The sequence below is a fragment of the Eucyclogobius newberryi genome, unplaced genomic scaffold (genome assembly GCF_026437365.1).
Source record: "Eucyclogobius newberryi isolate DKJ021-1_F unplaced genomic scaffold, fEucNew1.0.hap1 SCAF_19, whole genome shotgun sequence".
In the NCBI taxonomy this organism is placed as follows: domain Eukaryota; kingdom Metazoa; phylum Chordata; class Actinopteri; order Gobiiformes; family Gobiidae; genus Eucyclogobius; species Eucyclogobius newberryi.
The window spans coordinates 5812528-5831897 of record NW_027315823.1 but is presented as its reverse complement, the minus strand read 5'-3'; the positions used below and the strand labels follow the sequence as shown (position 1 = coordinate 5831897).

Here is a 19370-nt window from a genome sequence, read left to right as displayed (position 1 = left end):
GAGTCAGAGCAGACACAGACGCGTGTTACCGTGGCTAAGCTCATATAGGGGCGTGTTACCATCGTTAAGCCCATAGGGGGCGTGTTACCATGTTTAAGCCCATATGGGGGCGTGTTACCATCGTTAAGCCCTTATGGGGGCGTGTTACTATGTTTAAGCCCATATGGGGGCGTATTACCATCGTTAAGCCCTTATGGGGGCGTGTTACTATGTTTAAGCCCATATGGGGGCGTGTTACCATCGTTAAGCCCTTATGGGGGCGTGTTACTATGTTTAAGCCCATATGGGGGCGTGTTACCATCGTTAAGCCCTTATGGGGGCGTGTTACTATGTTTAAGCCCATATGGGGGCGTATTACCATCGTTAAGCCCTTATGGGGGCGTGTTACCATGTTTAAGCCCATATGGGATGTGTTACCATGTTTAAGACCATATGGGGGCGTGTTACCGTGTTTAAGACCATATGGGGGCGTGTTACCGTGGCTGGCGCTCCGGTCCGCCTCCTCGCTCTGCTGCGTGCTGGTGCTGCCCGCTCTCCTCTCTCTCCGGCGGTGTTTGGAGCCGTGGGGCCGGTGGTGTCGGTGGCTCTGGCGGGGCATGCCGACCCCCACGTACAGGGCCCGGTGTCCTGGGCGGAGCAGAGACGGGGACAGGGTCTTTTTATTACCATGACGATATTCTGAAGATATTTGAGCATATGCAGAAACGTGAAATGGAGCTGATTACGGAGGATCTGGTGATAAGAGTCATGATCTCATTCCCGTGATATTCTGCTCTTTTGGGTCAGATTGCTGTTTCGTGAGTCACTGGTTTTCTTTGGAAAGATCTGGCCTCACTAAGACTCACACGTCCTGTTTGTGTGAAGGTTCAGAAGAAACGGGTACTTTAGATACTTTAGATACTTTAGATACTTTAGATTATTGAAGTATTAAGTATTTGAAGTTTACATGAAGAGAATATCCTTTTTAGTGTATCTCAAAGTCATGTTTTAATCATTTATTATTATTATTATTATTTCACTGTCCTATACTGTGTACTCATTATTGTCATTTAATTTAAAAACAACCATTTCAATATTATCATGATCAGTGCAGTTTTAAAGTGATCGGTGGGACATTTTCTGAGTTCTCTCTCGTCCAATCATATCGCTCTGCTGTGGCGTCCGTTGGTTCACTTAAAACAGCGAAGACACGTTTAGACCGGCTCCAAAGTGAACCAGTGGAAACAGGGCGACAGCTCCAAAGTGAACCAGTGGAAACAGGGCGACAGCTCCAGAGTGAACCAGTGGAAACAGGGCGACAGCTCCAAAGTGAACCAGTGAAAACAGGGCGACAGCTCCAAAGTGAACCAGTGGAAACAGGGCGACAGCTCCAGAGTGAACCAGTGGAAACAGGGCGACAGCTCCAAAGTGAACCAGTGGAAACAGGGCGACAGCTCCAAAGTGAACCAGTGAAAACAGGGCGACAGCTCCAGAGTGAACCAGTGAAAACAGGGCGACAGCTCCAAAGTGAACCAGTGGAAACAGGGCGACAGCTCCAGAGTGAACCAGTGGAAACAGGGCGACAGCTCCAGAGTGAACCAGTGGAAACAGGGCGACAGCTCCAAAGTGAACCAGTGGAAACAGGGCGACAGCTCCAAAGTGAACCAGTGGAAACAGGGCGACAGCTCCAGAGTGAACCAGTGGAAACAGGGCGACAGCTCCAAAGTGAACCAGTGGAAACAGGGCGACAGCTCCAGAGTGAACCAGTGGAAACAGGGCGACAGCTCCAGAGTGAACCAGTGGAAACAGGGCGACAGCTCCAAAGTGAACCAGTGGAAACAGGGCGACAGCTCCAAAGTGAACCAGTGGAAACAGGGCGACAGCTCCAGAGTGAACCAGTGGAAACAGGGCGACAGCTCCAAAGTGAACCAGTGGAAACAGGGCGACAGCTCCAGAGTGAACCAGTGGAAACAGGGCGACAGCTCCAAATTGAACCAGTGAAAACAGGGCGACAGCTCCAAATTGAACCAGTGGAAACAGGGCGACAGCTCCAGATCTGGGGTTCGGTCAGACCAGGACCTTCTACTTTCTCAAGATTAGTCAGAAACGTGAACGGACCGAAAAGACTGTGTTTATTATTACACAAGACTTTTCTGTTTCTTTTTTAGCTCATATTTAATGGTTTTTGGTCTGAATTTTGCCTATTCCCAAAACAACTTAAATATGATAAATGTTTCTATATTGTTCATACTTTTACTGACTTTTTAAACCATATTTTCGCTGCATAATATAGTTTTCATTGAACTGTCTGTGTTTTTCTTTAATAAAAAATAATAATTGAAAAAAGGGGGGGAAAATGATAAAAATCACAACTCATATTTCTACAAATAATAATGTAATAAATAATAAGGCCTGCACACTGTGAAATGAAATCTACTATTATACTAACTGTATCAAACCAACAAATGAAATAAAAATAATACAATTGAATGAAAACAACAGAGTAAAATAACATGCAAAAATATTCCAAATAAAATCAATTTTTAGAATATCTTTTGTTTAAAAAAAAGTTTTTAAAAAAACTGCTGTGATCTGGTACATTTCCTGACCAACATCTGCTGCAGTTTGATTAAAAAAAAGCAAGTACAAAATGAGACGTGTGAGAAAAGGTTGAACAAAAGGCCGTGAGCGATCGGGCCCTTTGCTGACATTTGCATCCGTTACACAGGATTCACTGCACGGCATCATGGGTAATAATGGACCTTTGTATTCACGGCCTTTGATCCGAAACAATCTCACGAGTGCCACACGGGGCACTATTAGAGCTCATGTCACATTTATGGATCGCTGGGTCCATGAATTCAACAAGTTTATTATTATCGTTATTATGTTTATTCTGACCTTTGAAATATGAATGCATTTTATTTGGACAATACAAAGAAAAGCAACAACAACAAAGGATAAATAAACACCTTTGTCACAGAGAAACAATAAGTCGATCGTGTTTTCTCTCTCTCCTTTTACGTTTCTACAATACAGTTAAAAAATGCATTCAAACTCCCTAATTCTGCATTATTGTACACAACAATTGGCAATACATAAAGTGTCAAAGCTAATCTCAACTATATTTACTCGAAGAAACATTCTTTGATCTTATTCTGTTTCTTCATCTTGACGTTGTGTGAAAAACCTTTCAACTGTCAAAAAATATAAACGGAAGAAGTTCAACACAAGAATTCTGACCAGATCGATTTGAATTCGACGGGTTCAAGTCCAGTTGTTTTAGACGAGTTCACGTCTCTGTAACGTCTCTGTAACGTCTCTGTAACGTCTCTGTGACGTCTCTGTGACGTCTCTGTGACGTCTCTGTAACGTCTCTGTAACGTCTCTGTAACGTCTCTGTAACATCTCTGTGACGTTTCTGTGACGTCTCTGCAGCGTCTCTGTAACGTCTCTGTAACGTCTCTGTAACGTCTCTGTAACGTCTCTGTAACGTCTCTGTAGCGTCTCTGTAATGTCTCTGTAATGTCTCTGTAACATCCCTGTAACGTCTCTGTGACATCTCTGTAACGTTCCTGTGACATCGCTTTAACGTCCCTGTAATGTTTCTGTTACGTCTCTGAAACGTCTCTGTGACGTCTCTGTAATGTCTCTGTAATGTCTCTGTAACATCCCTGTAACGTCTCTGTGACATCTCTGTAACGTTCCTGTGACATCGCTTTAACGTCCCTGTAATGTTTCTGTTACGTCTCTGAAACGTCTCTGTGACGTCTCTGTAATGTCTCTGTAACGTCTCTGTAACGTCTCTGTAGCGTCTCTGTAACGTCTCTGTAACGTCTCTGTAACGTCCCTGTAACGTCCCTGTGACATCTCTGTAACGTTCCTGTGACATCGCTTTAATGTCCCTGTAATGTTTCTGTTACGTCTCTGTAACGTCTCTGTGACGTCTCTGTAACGTCTCTGTAACGTCTCTGTAACGTCTCTGTAACATCTCTGTGAAGTCTCTGCAGCGTCTCTGTAACGTCTCTGTAATGTTTCTGTAACGTCTCTGTAACGTCTCTGTAACGTCTCTGTAGCGTCTCTGTAATGTCTCTGTAACATCCCTGTAACGTCTCTGTGACATCTCTGTAACGTTCCTGTGACATCGCTTTAACGTCCCTGTAATGTTTCTGTTACGTCTCTGAAACGTCTCTGTAATGTCTCTGTAACGTCTCTGTAGCGTCTCTGTAACGTCTCTGTAGCGTCTCTGTAGCGTCTCTGTAACGTCTCTGTAACGTCTCTGTAGCGTCTCTGTAACGTCTCTGTAACGTCCCTGTAAAGTCTCTGTGACATCTCTGTAACGTTCCTGTGACATCGCTTTAACGTCCCTGTAATGTTTCTGTTACGTCTCTGAAACGTCTCTGTAGCGTCTCTGTAACGTCTCTGTAACGTCTCTGTGACGTCTCTGCAGCGTCTCTGTAACGTCTCTGTAATGTTTCTGTAATGTTTCTGTAACGTCTCTGTAATGTCTCTGTAACACCTCTGTAACGTCTCTGTAATGTCTCTGTAACACCTCTGTAACGTCTCTGTAAGGTCTCTGTAACGTCTCTGTAGCGTCTCTGTAATGTCTCTGTAATGTCTCTGTAACATCCCTGTAACGTCTCTGTGACATCTCTGTAACGTTCCTGTGACATCGCTTTAACGTCCCTGTAATGTTTCTGTTACGTCTCTGAAACGTCTCTGTGACGTCTCTGTAATGTCTCTGTAACGTCTCTGTAACGTCTCTGTAGCGTCTCTGTAACGTCTCTGTAACGTCTCTGTAACGTTCCTGTAACGTCTCTGTGACATCTCTGTAACGTTCCTGTGACATAGCTTTAATGTCCCTGTAATGTTTCTGTTACGTCTCTAAAACATCTCTGTAGCGTCTCTGTAACGTCTCTGTAACGTTCCTGTGACATCGCTTTAACGTCCCTGTAATGTTTCTGTTGCGTCTCTGAAACGTCTCTGTGACGTCTCTGTAATGTCTCTGTAACGTCTCTGTAACGTCTCTGTAGCGTCTCTGTAACGTCTCTGTAATGTCTCTGTAACGTCCCTGTAACGTCTCTGTGACATCTCTGTAACGTTCCTGTGACATCGCTTTGATGTCCCTGTAATGTTTCTGTTACGTCTCTAAAACGTCTCTGTAGCGTCTCTGTAACGTCTCTGTAACGTTCCTGTGACATCGCTTTAACGTCCCTGTAATGTTTCTGTTGCGTCTCTGAAACGTCTCTGTGACGTCTCTGTAATGTTTCTGTTACGTCTCTGAAACGTCTCTGTGACGTCTCTGCAGCGTCTCTGTAACGTCTCTGTAATGTTTCTGTAACGTCTCTGTAATGTCTCTGTAACACCTCTGTAACGTCTCTGTAATGTCTCTGTAACACCTCTGTAACGTCTCTGTAACGTCTCTGTAGCGTCTCTGTAATGTCTCTGTAATGTCTCTGTAATGTCTCTGTAACATCCCTGTAACGTCTCTGTGACATCTCTGTAACGTTCCTGTGACATCGCTTTAACGTCCCTGTAATGTTTCTGTTACGTCTCTGTAACGTCTCTGTAGCGTCTCTGTAACGTCTCTGTAACGTCTCTGTAGCGTCTCTGTAGTGTCTCTGTAACGTCTCTGTAACGTCTCTGTAACGTCGCTGTAGCGTCTCTGTAACGTCTCTGTAACGTCCCTGTAAAGTCTCTGTGACATCTCTGTAACGTTCCTGTGACATCGCTTTAACGTCCCTGTAATGTTTCTGTTACGTCTCTGAAACGTCTCTGTAGCGTCTCTGTAACGTCTCTGTAACGTCTCTGTGACGTCTCTGCAGCGTCTCTGTAACGTCTCTGTAATGTTTCTGTAATGTTTCTGTAACGTCTCTGTAATGTCTCTGTAACACCTCTGTAACGTCTCTGTAATGTCTCTGTAACACCTCTGTAACGTCTCTGTAAGGTCTCTGTAACGTCTCTGTAGCGTCTCTGTAATGTCTCTGTAATGTCTCTGTAACATCCCTGTAACGTCTCTGTAATGTCTCTGTAACACCTCTGTAACGTCTCTGTAATGTCTCTGTAACACCTCTGTAACGTCTCTGTAAGGTCTCTGAAACGTCTCTGTAACGTCTCTGTAGCGTCTCTGTAATGTCTCTGTGACATCTCTGTAACGTTCCTGTGACATCGCTTTAACGTCCCTGTAATGTTTCTGTTGCGTCTCTGTAACGTCTCTGTAACGTCTCTGTAGCGTCTCTGTAACGTCTCTGTAACGTCTCTGTAACGTCTCTGTAACGTCCCTGTAACGTCTCTGTGACATCTCTGTAACGTTCCTGTGACATCGCTTTAATGTCCCTGTAATGTTTCTGTTACGTCTCTAAAACGTCTCTGTAGCGTCTCTGTAAAGTCTCTGTAACGTTCCTGTGACATCGCTTTAACGTCCCTGTAATGTTTCTGTTGCGTCTCTGAAACGTCTCTGTGACGTCTCTGTAATGTTTCTGTTACGTCTCTGAAACGTCTCTGTGACGTCTCTGAAACGTCTCTGTAATGTCTCTGTGACATCTCTGTAACGTTCCTGTGACATCGCTTTAACGTCCCTGTAATGTTTCTGTTACGTCTCTGAAACGTCTCTGTGACGTCTCTGAAACGTCTCTGTAAGTTCTCTGTAATGTTTCTGTAACGTCTGTAACGTCTCTGTAACGTCTGTAAAGCACGTGAAACAAAAGCTGGCACAAACCTAAAAAACGCTCCTTTGGCAGCACAAATAACACATTTGTGAGTCTAAACTCTGACTAAACATGATAAAGTTTTACGTGTGATTGTGTTTTGACTTTCAGAACAAGAGTTTATTCAAACACAACGTGAAGTTTGTCTGTTTCAATAATGAAGAGTAAAAACTCACCCTCCAGTTCTTCTTTCTCATAGTGAATGTTGAGCACAGAGCTGGTTCCTCCCTGGTCCACCACCGCCTCCTCATCAGGCCTCTGCCACACACAACACACAACACATCAACACGCAGCACACAACACACAACACAACACACACACACAACACATGAACACGCAGCACACAACACACAACACCTGAACATAACACACACACAACACACACAACACATCAACACATCAACACAACGCACACACAAAGCATGAACAAACGCACACACAACACATGAACACAACACACACACAACACACACAACACATCAACACATGAACACAACGCACACACAACACACAACACATGAACACAACACACACAGAACACACAGAGCTGGTTCCTCCCTGGTCCACCACCGCCTCCTCATCAGGCCTCTGCCACACACAACACACAACACATCAACACGCAGCACACAACACATCAACACAACACACACACACAACACATGAACACAACACACACACACAACACACAACACATGAACATAACACACACACAACACACACAACACATCAACACATCAACACAACGCACACACAACGCATGAACAAACGCACACACAACAAATGAACAAAACACACACACAACACACACAACACATCAACACATGAACACAACGCACACACAACACACAATACATGAACACAACACACACAGAACACACAGAGCTGGTTCCTCCCTGGTCCACCACCGCCTCCTCATCAGGCCTCTGCCACACACAACACACAACACATCAACACGCAGCACACAACACATCAACACATCAACACAACACACACACACAACACACAACACATGAACACGCAGCACACAACACACAACACATGAACATAACACACACACACAACACATCAACACAACGCACACACAATGCATGAACAAACGCACACACAACACATGAACACAACACACACACAACACACACAACACATCAACACATGAACACAACACACACAGAACACACAGAGCTGGTTCCTCCCTGGTCCACCACTGCCTCCTCATCAGGCCTCTGCCACACACAACACACAACACATCAACACGCAGCACACAACACACAACACATCAACACACACACACAACACATGAACACAACACACACACACACAACACATCAACACGCAGCACACAACACACAACACATGAACATAACACACACACAACACATCAACACAACGCACACACAACGCATGAACAAACGCACACACAACACATGAACACAACGCACACACAACACACAACACATGAACACAACACACACAGAACACACAGAGCTGGTTCCTCCCTGGTCCACCACCGCCTCCTCATCAGGCCTCTGCCACACACACAACACACAACATATCAACACAACGCACACACAACACATCAACACAACGCACACACACAACACATGAACACATCTTGTGTTGATGTGCACACACAATACACACAGAACACACACAACACACAAACACAACACATGAACACACACAACACACACAGTAAAGCCATGAACACAAACGACACACATAAAAAAGACAGTTGTTTCTTGCTTTGGAGAAAATCTGAACTTTGAGAATATCGTCTATTAAAAAATATAATTGTAAATATAATAATATAAATGGGTGTATTTAAAAAGTGATCTTAGAAACCATCATTGATATTTAACACAGAAAATAGTCAAATCTCTTCCTCCAGAGTTTGGATCATAAACAATCTTGAATAAAAATACACAAATGTATGAAATATAGTCACTTAAGGTATGAAATATAGTCACTTAATGTATGAAATATAGTCACTTAAGGTATGAAATATAGTCATTTAATGTATGAAATATAGTCACTTAAGGTATGAAATATAGTCACTTAATGTATGAAATATAGTCACTTAAGGTATGAAATATAGTCACTTAATGTATGAAATATAGTCACTTAAGGTATGAAATATAGTCATTTAATGTATGAAATATAGTCACTTAAGGTATGAAATATAGTCACTTAATGTATGAAATATAGTCACTTAAGGTATGAAATATAGTCACTTAATGTATGAAATATAGTCACTTAAGGTATGAAATATAGTCATTTAATGTATGAAATATAGTCACTTAAACAAAATTAAACAAACAATAGCGACACTGACTGTGAACGTAACCCAGGTGCTGATACTCACCTCCTACAAATACACATGAACGAACAAAACAATATAAATAGACGTGAACATGACACACATTTAATCCACACGCTCACCTTCTGCATCGCACAGTGTCACAGAGGAACAAAAGTCCAAACGTGTCAAAGCCAAACGAAAAAAACAACGACAAATAAAGTAGAAAACATCACGTCGGTCACATTTGTCCTGTGGCGTGTGTGAGGCCACAGAGTGCAGTGCCACGGACACACGCCTGTCGCACTCCTCGCTCCCGCAAATCGAATCAGACTGAACGAGCTGCTGCTGCTGCTGCTGCTGCTTTTTTTACGACGTCCCGCGGCGTTTACGGGAAAGGGGAAAAGGCGAGCGCGGAGACAAAGCGATGCTCGGCGTTTTTAAAGCCACGAGAGCTCGGGTTCACGTGACGTTCTAAACTGTCCATTTGGAGTGACTTTGAGCCGGAGGCCAGGTGCTTTATGGGTCATATCTGTGTTGTTATGGGGTCCATCCATGCGGAACTCAAACTGACACAAAGTGGACTTAAAGGGGACGTATCAGGCGTAATGAAGTTGAACGTCGTTTTTGTTTGGATGGATTTGAGTTTGAGCTGATCCTGTTTTTTGTCCTGCTTTTGAGGCTCGAACAGGAAGTCACAAAGCCATTTTTAGATCTTGTCTTGTGGTTTACGATGAACTAAATGTAAAATGATGATCCATGTTGTAGTTTATTATAGTTTCACCAAATACATTGTTCTGTTCAGCTCACATATGAATATAATAGAGTTGACACGGTGTAATAAATGTGTAAGAGTCCAGAGTGAGTCCGGAGTGAGTCCGGAGCGAGTCCGGAGCGAGTCCGGAGAGAGTCCGGAGAGAGTCCAGAGTGAGTCCAGAGAGAGAGTCCAGAGAGCGAGTCCAGAGCGAGTCCAGAGCGAGTCCAGAGCGAGTCCAGAGAGAGAGTCCAGAGTGAGTCCAGAGTGAGTCCAGAGAGAGTCCAGAGAGAGAGTCCAGAGCGAGTCCAGAGTGAGTCCAGAGAGAGTCCAGAACGAGTCCAGAGCGAGTCCAGAGCGAGTCCAGAGCGAGAGTCCAGAGAGAGAGTCCAGAGTGAGTCCAGAGTGAGTCCAGAGCGAGTCCAGAGCGAGTCCAGAGCGAGTTCAGAGAGAGTCCAGAGCGAGTCCAGAGAGAGTCCGGAGCGAGTCCAGAGAGAGTCCGGAGCGAGTCCGGAGCGAGTCCGGAGCGAGTCCGGGGAGAGTCCAGAGAGAGTCCAGAGTGAGTCCAGAGAGAGTCCAGAGAGAGTCCAGAGAGAGAGTCCAGAGAGAGAGTCCAGAGAGAGTCCAGAGCGAGTCCAGAGCGAGTCCAGAGAGCGAGTCCAGAGAGAGTCCAGAGAGCGAGTCCGGAGCGGGTCCAGAGCGAGTCCGGAGCGAGTCCAAAGAGAGTCCGCAGAGAGTCCGGAGCGAGTCCAGAGCGAGTCCAGAGCGAGTCCAGAGCGAGTTCAGAGAGAGTCCGGAGCGAGTCCGGAGAGAGTCCGGAGCGAGTCCGGAGAGAGTCCGGAGCGAGTCCGGAGCGAGTCCGGAGCGAGTCCGGGGAGAGTCCAGAGAGAGTCCAGAGTGAGTCCAGAGAGAGTCCAGAGAGAGTCCAGAGCGAGTCCAGAGAGCGAGTCCAGAGAGAGTCCAGAGAGCGAGTCCGGAGCGAGTCCGGAGCGAGTCCGGAGCGAGTCCGAAGAGAGTCCGGAGAGAGTCCGGAGCGAGTCCGGAGAGAGTCCAGAGCGAGTCCGGAGCGAGTCCAGAGAGAGTCCAGAGAGAGTCCAGAGAGAGAGTCCAGAGAGAGTCCAGAGCGAGTCCAGAGCGAGTCCAGAGCGAGTCCAGAGAGCGAGTCCAGAGCGAGTCCAGAGAGCAAGTCCGGAGCGAGTCCGGAGCGAGTCCGGAGCGAGTCCGGAGAGAGTCCGGAGCGAGTCCGGAGCGAGTCCGGAGCGAGTCCGGAGCGAGTCCGGGGAGAGTCCGGAGAGAGTCCAGAGAGAGTCCAGAGAGAGTCCAGAGAGAGAGTCCAGAGAGCGAGTCCAGAGAGCGAGTCCAGAGCGAGTCCAGAGCGAGTCCAGAGCGAGTCCAGAGAGCGAGTCCAGAGAGAGTCCAGAGAGCGAGTCCGGAGCGAGTCCGGAGCAAGTCCGAAGAGAGTCCGGAGAGAGTCCGGAGAGAGTCCGGAGCGAGTCCGGAGCGAGTCCGGGGAGAGTCCGGAGAGAGTCCAGAGAGAGTCCAGAGAGAGTCCAGAGAGAGAGTCCAGAGAGCGAGTCCAGAGCGAGTCCAGAGCGAGTCCAGAGCGAGTCCAGAGAGAGAGTCCAGAGAGAGTCCAGAGTGAGTCCAGAGAGAGAGTCCAGAGAGAAAGTCCAGAGCGAGTCCAGAGCGAGTCCAGAGCGAGTCCAGAGCGAGTCCAGAGTGAGTCCAGAGAGAGAGTCCAGAGTGAGTCCAGAGTGAGTCCAGAGAGAGTCCAGAGAGAGTCCAGAGAGAGAGTCCAGAGCGAGTCCAGAGAGCGAGTCCAGAGCGAGTCCAGAGAGCAAGTCCGGAGCGAGTCCGGAGCGAGTCCGGAGCGAGTCCGAAGCGAGTCCGGAGAGAGTCCGGAGCGAGTCCGGAGCGAGTCCGGAGCGAGTCCGGGGAGAGTCCAGAGAGAGTCCAGAGAGAGTCCAGAGAGAGTCCAGAGAGAGTCCAGAGAGAGAGTCCAGAGAGCGAGTCCAGAGCGAGTCCAGAGCGAGTCCAGAGCGAGTCCAGAGCGAGTCCAGAGAGCGAGTCCAGAGAGAGTCCAGAGAGCGAGTCCGGAGCGAGTCCGGAGCAAGTCCGAAGAGAGTCCGGAGAGAGTCCGGAGAGAGTCCGGAGCGAGTCCGGAGCGAGTCCGGGGAGAGTCCGGAGAGAGTCCAGAGAGAGTCCAGAGAGAGTCCAGAGAGAGAGTCCAGAGAGCGAGTCCAGAGCGAGTCCAGAGCGAGTCCAGAGCGAGTCCAGAGAGAGAGTCCAGAGAGAGTCCAGAGTGAGTCCAGAGAGAGAGTCCAGAGAGAAAGTCCAGAGCGAGTCCAGAGCGAGTCCAGAGCGAGTCCAGAGCGAGTCCAGAGTGAGTCCAGAGAGAGAGTCCAGAGTGAGTCCAGAGTGAGTCCAGAGAGAGTCCAGAGAGAGTCCAGAGAGAGAGTCCAGAGAGAGTCCAGAGAGAGAGTCCAGAGCGAGTTCAGAGAGAGTCCAGAGCGAGTCCAGAGAGAGTCCGGAGCGAGTCCAGAGAGAGTCCGGAGCGAGTCCGGAGCGAGTCCGGAGCGAGTCCGGGGAGAGTCCAGAGAGAGTCCAGAGTGAGTCCAGAGAGAGTCCAGAGAGAGTCCAGAGAGAGAGTCCAGAGAGAGAGTCCAGAGCGAGTCCAGAGCGAGCCCGGAGGTCACAGGTCAGCTCTATGGAGAGGCAAGCCTCTTTTTGAGCGTTAACATAGAAGATGGATCAGTTTAATTGTTGCTTGTATTAAAAGAATGAACTTGGCATTTCTTAACAAAGTAACCGGATAAATACTGTGAAATTACAAATGATTGAATCACTAAAACTGTAAAATATTCAGTAAAATATTGATATCTGCTTTGTGGCTTGTACTTGACTCTTTCTTTATTGATTTTACCATTTCTAATAATCTGTCGACCACTAACAATCCAACGTTGGCCAAACACCTCAGTAAAGAATGCACAAAAGTGAATAAACTGTTCTCCTCGACTTTCGGTTGAAAAATAACGATTCGCCCCAAATTCCCACATCGACATCGTGTTTCACCGTCCACGTCTCAAAAGAGCCGCCGCTTTCTCCCCATAAGCACTTTTCATTCAACGTTTTTCCAGCGCATCGACCGGCCGCTGTCCAACGGAAATCCATGGCGTCCGCGGCGCGTTGGTCCCCGTGTTTGGGGCGCGTGTTTGTCCGGCCCGCGGGGCGTTTGTCGGACGCGACTGTCCCAGATTCAGGCCAGGACAAAGATCCATAACAGCAGGACGTCGAACACGGAAAATCCATGGCACTTTTGCACTTTTGCCAACTCCGAACTGCGCTTCACGCTTCAATTTGGCCTCGTTTTTGTGTCCAAACTAACGCTAAACGAGTTGTTTTTGTCCTGGTTTAGTCTTCAGTCCAGATTTAGACCCAGATTTAGTCCCATTAGAATCAGAATGTCCATAAACATTCTACCACATTTTCACTGATTAACTGAGATCATAATGGTTTTAAGTCTTTATATTTAAATAAAAAAGCAATAATTTAGTTACAACGTTAGTTTCCTTTTCTTTTTGAGTGTCACAAAAGTATAATCTTTGACAAAGTGTGTGATACATCTGCAGATAAAATGAAAAAACTATTGTGGGCTCAACATTTCTGTGAGTATTTATCCAGTAAAACCTAAAAAAGTCGTCATAATCTCCTTTTACATCAATAAAAATAACATCAAATACAATGTTAACTGTGTTTGGACCAGGCTTTGATTTGTCATGTTTTGTGATAATCTGAAGTTAATCCCCGTCGTGAATTCACCTCAAAACCGGACGCCATCTTTGTTTAAAACTGCTTCAAAGGTGTATTATTGTGATGTTTTCCCAGTGTGTGTGTGTGTGTGTGTGTGTGTGTGTGTGCGTGTGCGCGTGTGTGTGTGTCGACAGTTTGTTGTGTTGCTCTGGAGGTGGCGGGCCTGTTTTTCCGCTGGCGCAGCGCTTTCTCGTCTCGTCTTGTGTTTCTCCTGTTGACTCTGTGTCTTATCGGTCTGATCAGACTCTGGGGACAAACGCAGTGTCCCGTTCCACACTTTTCATGAGAACAATGCTTTTCAAAATGGCTGCCTGTCGCTGCCTCCGAACAATGAGCGGGAGAAAGACGGAGCAGATTTACAAACCTCTGGACTTGGTAACGAAGCCACAAATGTTATTCTGCATCGATCAGGGTTTTCAGATGCAGTATTGAATATTAGCGATTCTATTAATTATGATTCAAAAGAGAAAAGGTAGTGTGAAGCAGTGTTTGCATAATTCATTATTTAACAAAACCACAAGTAGCTTCAGTTTCACATCAAAACCACACCCTTTTAATCGTCAATATCAGGGAACGTTAAATGTGGAGGGTTTTGTAACATTTCCAGAGACGCTTTTTGAGGATATTAGAAGGTGAATCCGACCACGACAAACAAACTGACAAAGAGAAACTCAGAAAATTAAATTTCAGCCTCGTTGTCACGCGTTGTTCTTTCTCCCCTGTCGTCACGGCGCCCTCAACAATCCTTTAGTCCCGTGGTTAAAGAGCTCCGTGGAGCTAACCCAGAGCGTTCCAGACATTAGCTCTGGTACAGGTTCAGCGGGAGGGTTAGCGTTAGCGTTAGCCTCCAAACATAACAAACTATGAAAAACCACCACACGCGAGTAACACCAGAGCCTCGTACGAAAACATTACCGCGAGTGGAAGTGTTTGAACAATGTTAGCGTTAGCAATTAGCGCAGAAATGATGAAATGAGTTATGAAGTATTTAAAGTATACAAAGATTTAATCCTAGACTGGATTCATAGCCCGCAGACACTTACGGCGTTGAATGATGTTTTAACATTTCCTTGTAAAAGAATGTACAGGACACATGTAGTTTGGAATAAAAGTCAGTTTCTCCATCGACCCGTTTGTTTGTCGTGCATCTCACTCATCTCTGTGTACTTTTACTCAGCTAGTACTACAGCTAGTACTATTGTATCGGCCGCTATTATTGACTGATGTGGGGTTTTCCAACATTGACTGTCACTTATGTGGTCATCATGTGTGGCTGATTTGTCATATATTTGTGTACATGAGTTTTATGATGTATTCTGAGCATCTTTAAGAGGCCACGCCCATTTACACTTCCCGTCTTCACCTGCAAATGAAACTTCACCCCGCGAGTAAGACTGCGTTGGTATTTATGTATTATATTTATCTGAAATGCATTTTACTTCAACGAGTTGTCCGACCTGTAGGGGGCGCTATGAGCATATCTTTGAATATATATTATCTACATTTCAACGTATCGTCCACCTCTGAATTTGACTGTTTAAACATAAATTGCGAAAATTGTCATGTTTGTCAGACTTTGGACACAATGGGACGCTTTCTTTGCGTTTCGTGTGCCTTGATTTAAAAAGAAATGTTTCCTTTATTATTTGCTGGATGTCTACTGTTTGTATTGCTTTATTTTTATGAGTTGTTAATAAAAAAAAATAACTATAAAAAACATTATTATTATTATTATTTTTTAAACATAAATTGCCAAAATGGACAAAATTGTCTGAAAAATTAGACTTTTTTTGGTTTTCGTTTTGAATTGATTTTTTCTTTTTTTATTATTTGCTACGTTTTATTGGGTTTCGTTTTTTTAATTCATTTTTTTATTTATTTTATTTTTGTATTATTTGCTGGATGTCTATTGTTTTCTATTCTACGTATTTTCTCTCTCTGGTATTGCTCTATTTTTTTCCCATTGTGTTTGTTTATAAGTTGTAAAATAAAAAATGATTAAACAATATGGATTTTTTATTTTTTTTTTTTTACATAAATTGCAAAAATCACCATTTCACATTCTATAAAGCGGGCGCGGTGCCACAATAAGCCAACAATAACTGTGATTTGTAACCGATACGAGCGAAGCGGCCTCAAGTTACTCCACCGCACACGACGACGCCATAAATCTATTTTTATTCGGTTCTGTGGCCGAGCGAAGCGGCCGGTGTCGAGTTTGAGCCATGTCGGGTTTTTCAGGTCAAGGACGAAACGAAAGCGTGATTATTTATCTCTGAATGAAAGTCAAGAGGAAATCAGAGACACAAATCATAAAATCAGATCTTTTTTTCATTAATAGAATATTCTGGATGTTTATTGTATTATTGTTGTAACTTTCATTGAACATGGAAAGCCCACACAGAACTTATTTTATGTTTAAACAGTTAGAAAAAGCAGCGTAAATACAGTTTTTAATCTATTTTATCTATTTAATCCTTTTTTATAGTTTATTTACAGTTTTTTTGTTGGTTTTATTTCACGATGTGCAGCAGAATGTGAAAGAAAACCTAATGAAAAGCTTTGTTGAAGGAACGATCAGGACCTTTACGGCTTTTTACAAAGAAGGAGTTTTTACAATCAACAACTTAAACCACTGTAAACCTCTGACTGAACATTTATTAAGGCATAATATCAATCACAACTTTCTAAAATAAATGCATTCGTAATCCGGACAGCCGCTTTATTACACTAAATATATTCAACATGAGCAGGAAAGAGAAAGTGAAGGTTTTGTTTTGACGGATGAAGACTGGGAACACATAAATATGTCAGTTTTTTCATAATTCCACTTTTCACAGGGAAAAACAAACTGCAAAGTGTCCAAGTTTCTCTTTACAATTAATTAAAAAATGATAGTTTGTACTTTTATTTGTTTGTATTGTGTCCATTGTGTATTTAATTCATGGTTTATTGTCATTTTATTGTATTTTATGTCTGTAAAAACACTTTGAATTGCAGTTTGTTTGAGTCGTACTCCACAAATACATTGATGGATTTATTGATTGACACATCGGCTCCTGCTCTTCATGACATCGATCTAATGTAGATAACACGGCTCTTATCTACATTTAAATATCATTTACATATAATTTACATATTTACGCCAACGTTCTAACTCGAAGACAAAAGTGAAACATGATGTGAGTCACTGGAGAAACCTCAGAATATCACAAAAAATGACAAATAAATAAAGTAAATGCCTCAGACAAACTGCTTTAAACACATTTAACATTGTATTTTACACCATTATTATTATTATTATTTTCATTAAATAGGAGATTATTTACGACATTAAGCATTTTTGATGAAGGCAGCATTTTACTGGACGAATGCATAAATGTGAGCCCACGATTGTTTTTCGTTGTATCTGCAGAAATATGACTTACTCGAGTACATGCTATACTTTTTATCATGTTTTAGTAATAGAAAAGCAAAGTAACTGATATTTCTGCCCTGGAAACTTTTGCTTTTTTTTCCTTTAAAAAAATAATAAAACCTTAAAATCAAAATAATTAAATACATAAAATTTGATTAAATAAATTAAATAAAATGAATTAAATGAATTAAATGAAACCTTAAAATCATTAGTATTTTTTATCTGATGCCAGTTCATCTTTAAAAATGCCAAACCAAGTGTAAAACATACAACAAACATGGAACAGCCCCTTTAATCTCACGTATTACTGCGTCAGAGCTGAATCCTGTCGTTTGCATCTTAGATTTACGTGTGAGAATTTGAGTGAATTTTACTTTTGACTTTTTCAAGCTTTATGCCAAGATTGTGTGAATTTGATTTTATATTAATTATTCGTTGAGCTTCAGCTTTGTTTACTTGGCATTTCAAGCCTGCATCGGAAAACAAGTGCGCTGTAAACCATTAAACACAAGCACAGAAACAAATAATGGACATAAGTTACAAATACTAAAAGTTAAGTCAAGTGTGAAAAGGTTAAGTCAAGTGCGGCTGTTACTTTCCTCTAGAGGTGAGTAATAAAGGTCTAAATCGGATTATTGATCATATTCCAACTGTTTTGAACATCAAAAAGTGGGAAAAAGCTGATAAAAAATGTAAAATGTATAAATTGACTGTGTATAATGTGATATTTCTGGGTAATTTTACAGCCTTTTGCCATTTATCTGATACATAAACCTCAACTAAGACAAGTTTTAACACATGTGTACAACAGATTACGATTATTGTGTGAGAAAAAACATCACAATTTAACAATTATTCACTGAATGACAAAATATGAAGGAATATGTGACAAAAACAACCAAATAAAAAAGCAATTTATATTTACTGTAGATGTATATTTTTAACTATGGATTGAATTAAAACCACTTATTTTTGTTTTTAAAATAGCCACAATTACCATTTTTTAGTTCTTACCATGATCAATAATCGATTAATCCAATAATCTTGACATCCCTAAAATTATGTACTTATTTTTGTAAAGGTATTTACCTCAAAAACTCGTCAGAACATTGTACAAGTTTATGAGGATTTTTATCCACTGTAAATGTTCTTCTTTCTGCGGCTTAAACGTGTGACGAGGTAAATGTGTGAATGGAGTGACGTGGGCGTGTCATTGGCTAACGCTCAGGGGGGTGTGGTCTGTTGTGGCTGCTGCTCCCGCCCACCCGCATGACTCACTCTTCTGCAACGCCGCGTCTAATTGCTCAGGTCTATTATCGGCGCATTAACTGGGCCGAGTGCAATTACCCGACCGCGTCCCCCAACGACACATCCTCTGCGCCGTCGCCCCCGACAACCGACGGCTTTCTCACTTCTAACTAAAACTTTGATTGTATTCCAGATTTGACTTAACATTTTTACCCATTTGTTTGAACATTTGTGTAAAGTCTATAATTAAGATAAGATAAGATATTCCTTTATTGTCCCACATGGGGAAATTTCATTGGTGCAACGCAGGTAGATACAGAGGTAGATACAGAAGAACAGATCACTTATAGGAAGTCTGAAAAACACTTTCAGTAGAAGATCTCCTATAAATAAATAAAAACTCCCATAGACAAATAAATAAATAAATACCAACACCTTTATTTAGCCCAACGATGGTTTAACTGTCATAAAAGTGTCTGTGTCGCACACTGATGACATCACAGAGGGATTCAGCTCTACTTCCTGTCAGTTTAAACTCTTATAATTCCAAATTTGATGAAACATTTTTACCCATTCGTCCCAATTTGTTTGAACATTTCTGTTGAGTTTATAACAGTACTTTCTGGTTGGACGTGCGCACAAATATGACATAGGTAGAGGTCATTCCACAGCTGTTACCTAGCAACCAGACTGTAAACAAGAGCCAAACTCCACATAAATGACACAACAGTTCTGATCTGACACACAATAATACCATAAAACACCTTTATTTAGTCCAACCATGGGTTAAACTGTTAGAAAAGTGTCTGTGTCGCACACTGATGACATCACAGAGGGATTCAGCTCTACTTCCTGTCAGTTTAAACTACATTTCTGATCATTTCTGCACAAACTGTCACTAAAAAAGAAGTAAAACTGTGTTAAATATTTATCACAGCTTCTACAGCACCAAACTGAGTCAGAATGAGAGAAACAGCAGAACCTTTAATATGGACTTTAAATATAGAGAGGCGAACGCAGTAGGAGTCGTTAGTGAAGGTGTGATTTATCATCTGAGTCATATTTAGCACCAGCGTTCATGCCCCGGCACTTCTCCTATTAGCATACGCCAATTAGCACTTTTGAAAACGACTTTCTCACGAGGGCCAGAAGACATGG

General features: G+C 43.3%; 1 protein-coding gene across 1 annotated transcript in view; it reads right to left on the bottom strand.

The window, feature by feature from the left end:
• The window catches only part of slc4a8 (solute carrier family 4 member 8), a 57685-nt gene that overhangs the window by 31968 nt on the left and 6347 nt on the right, over positions 1-19370 (bottom strand). The window contains exons 2-3 of the mRNA XM_072452936.1: positions 6863-6944; positions 478-627 (exon numbers count right to left, since the gene is read on the bottom strand). Of these exons, the coding sequence (XP_072309037.1) occupies positions 478-627; positions 6863-6944 (232 nt within the window). The remainder of the gene's footprint in view (positions 1-477; positions 628-6862; positions 6945-19370) is intronic.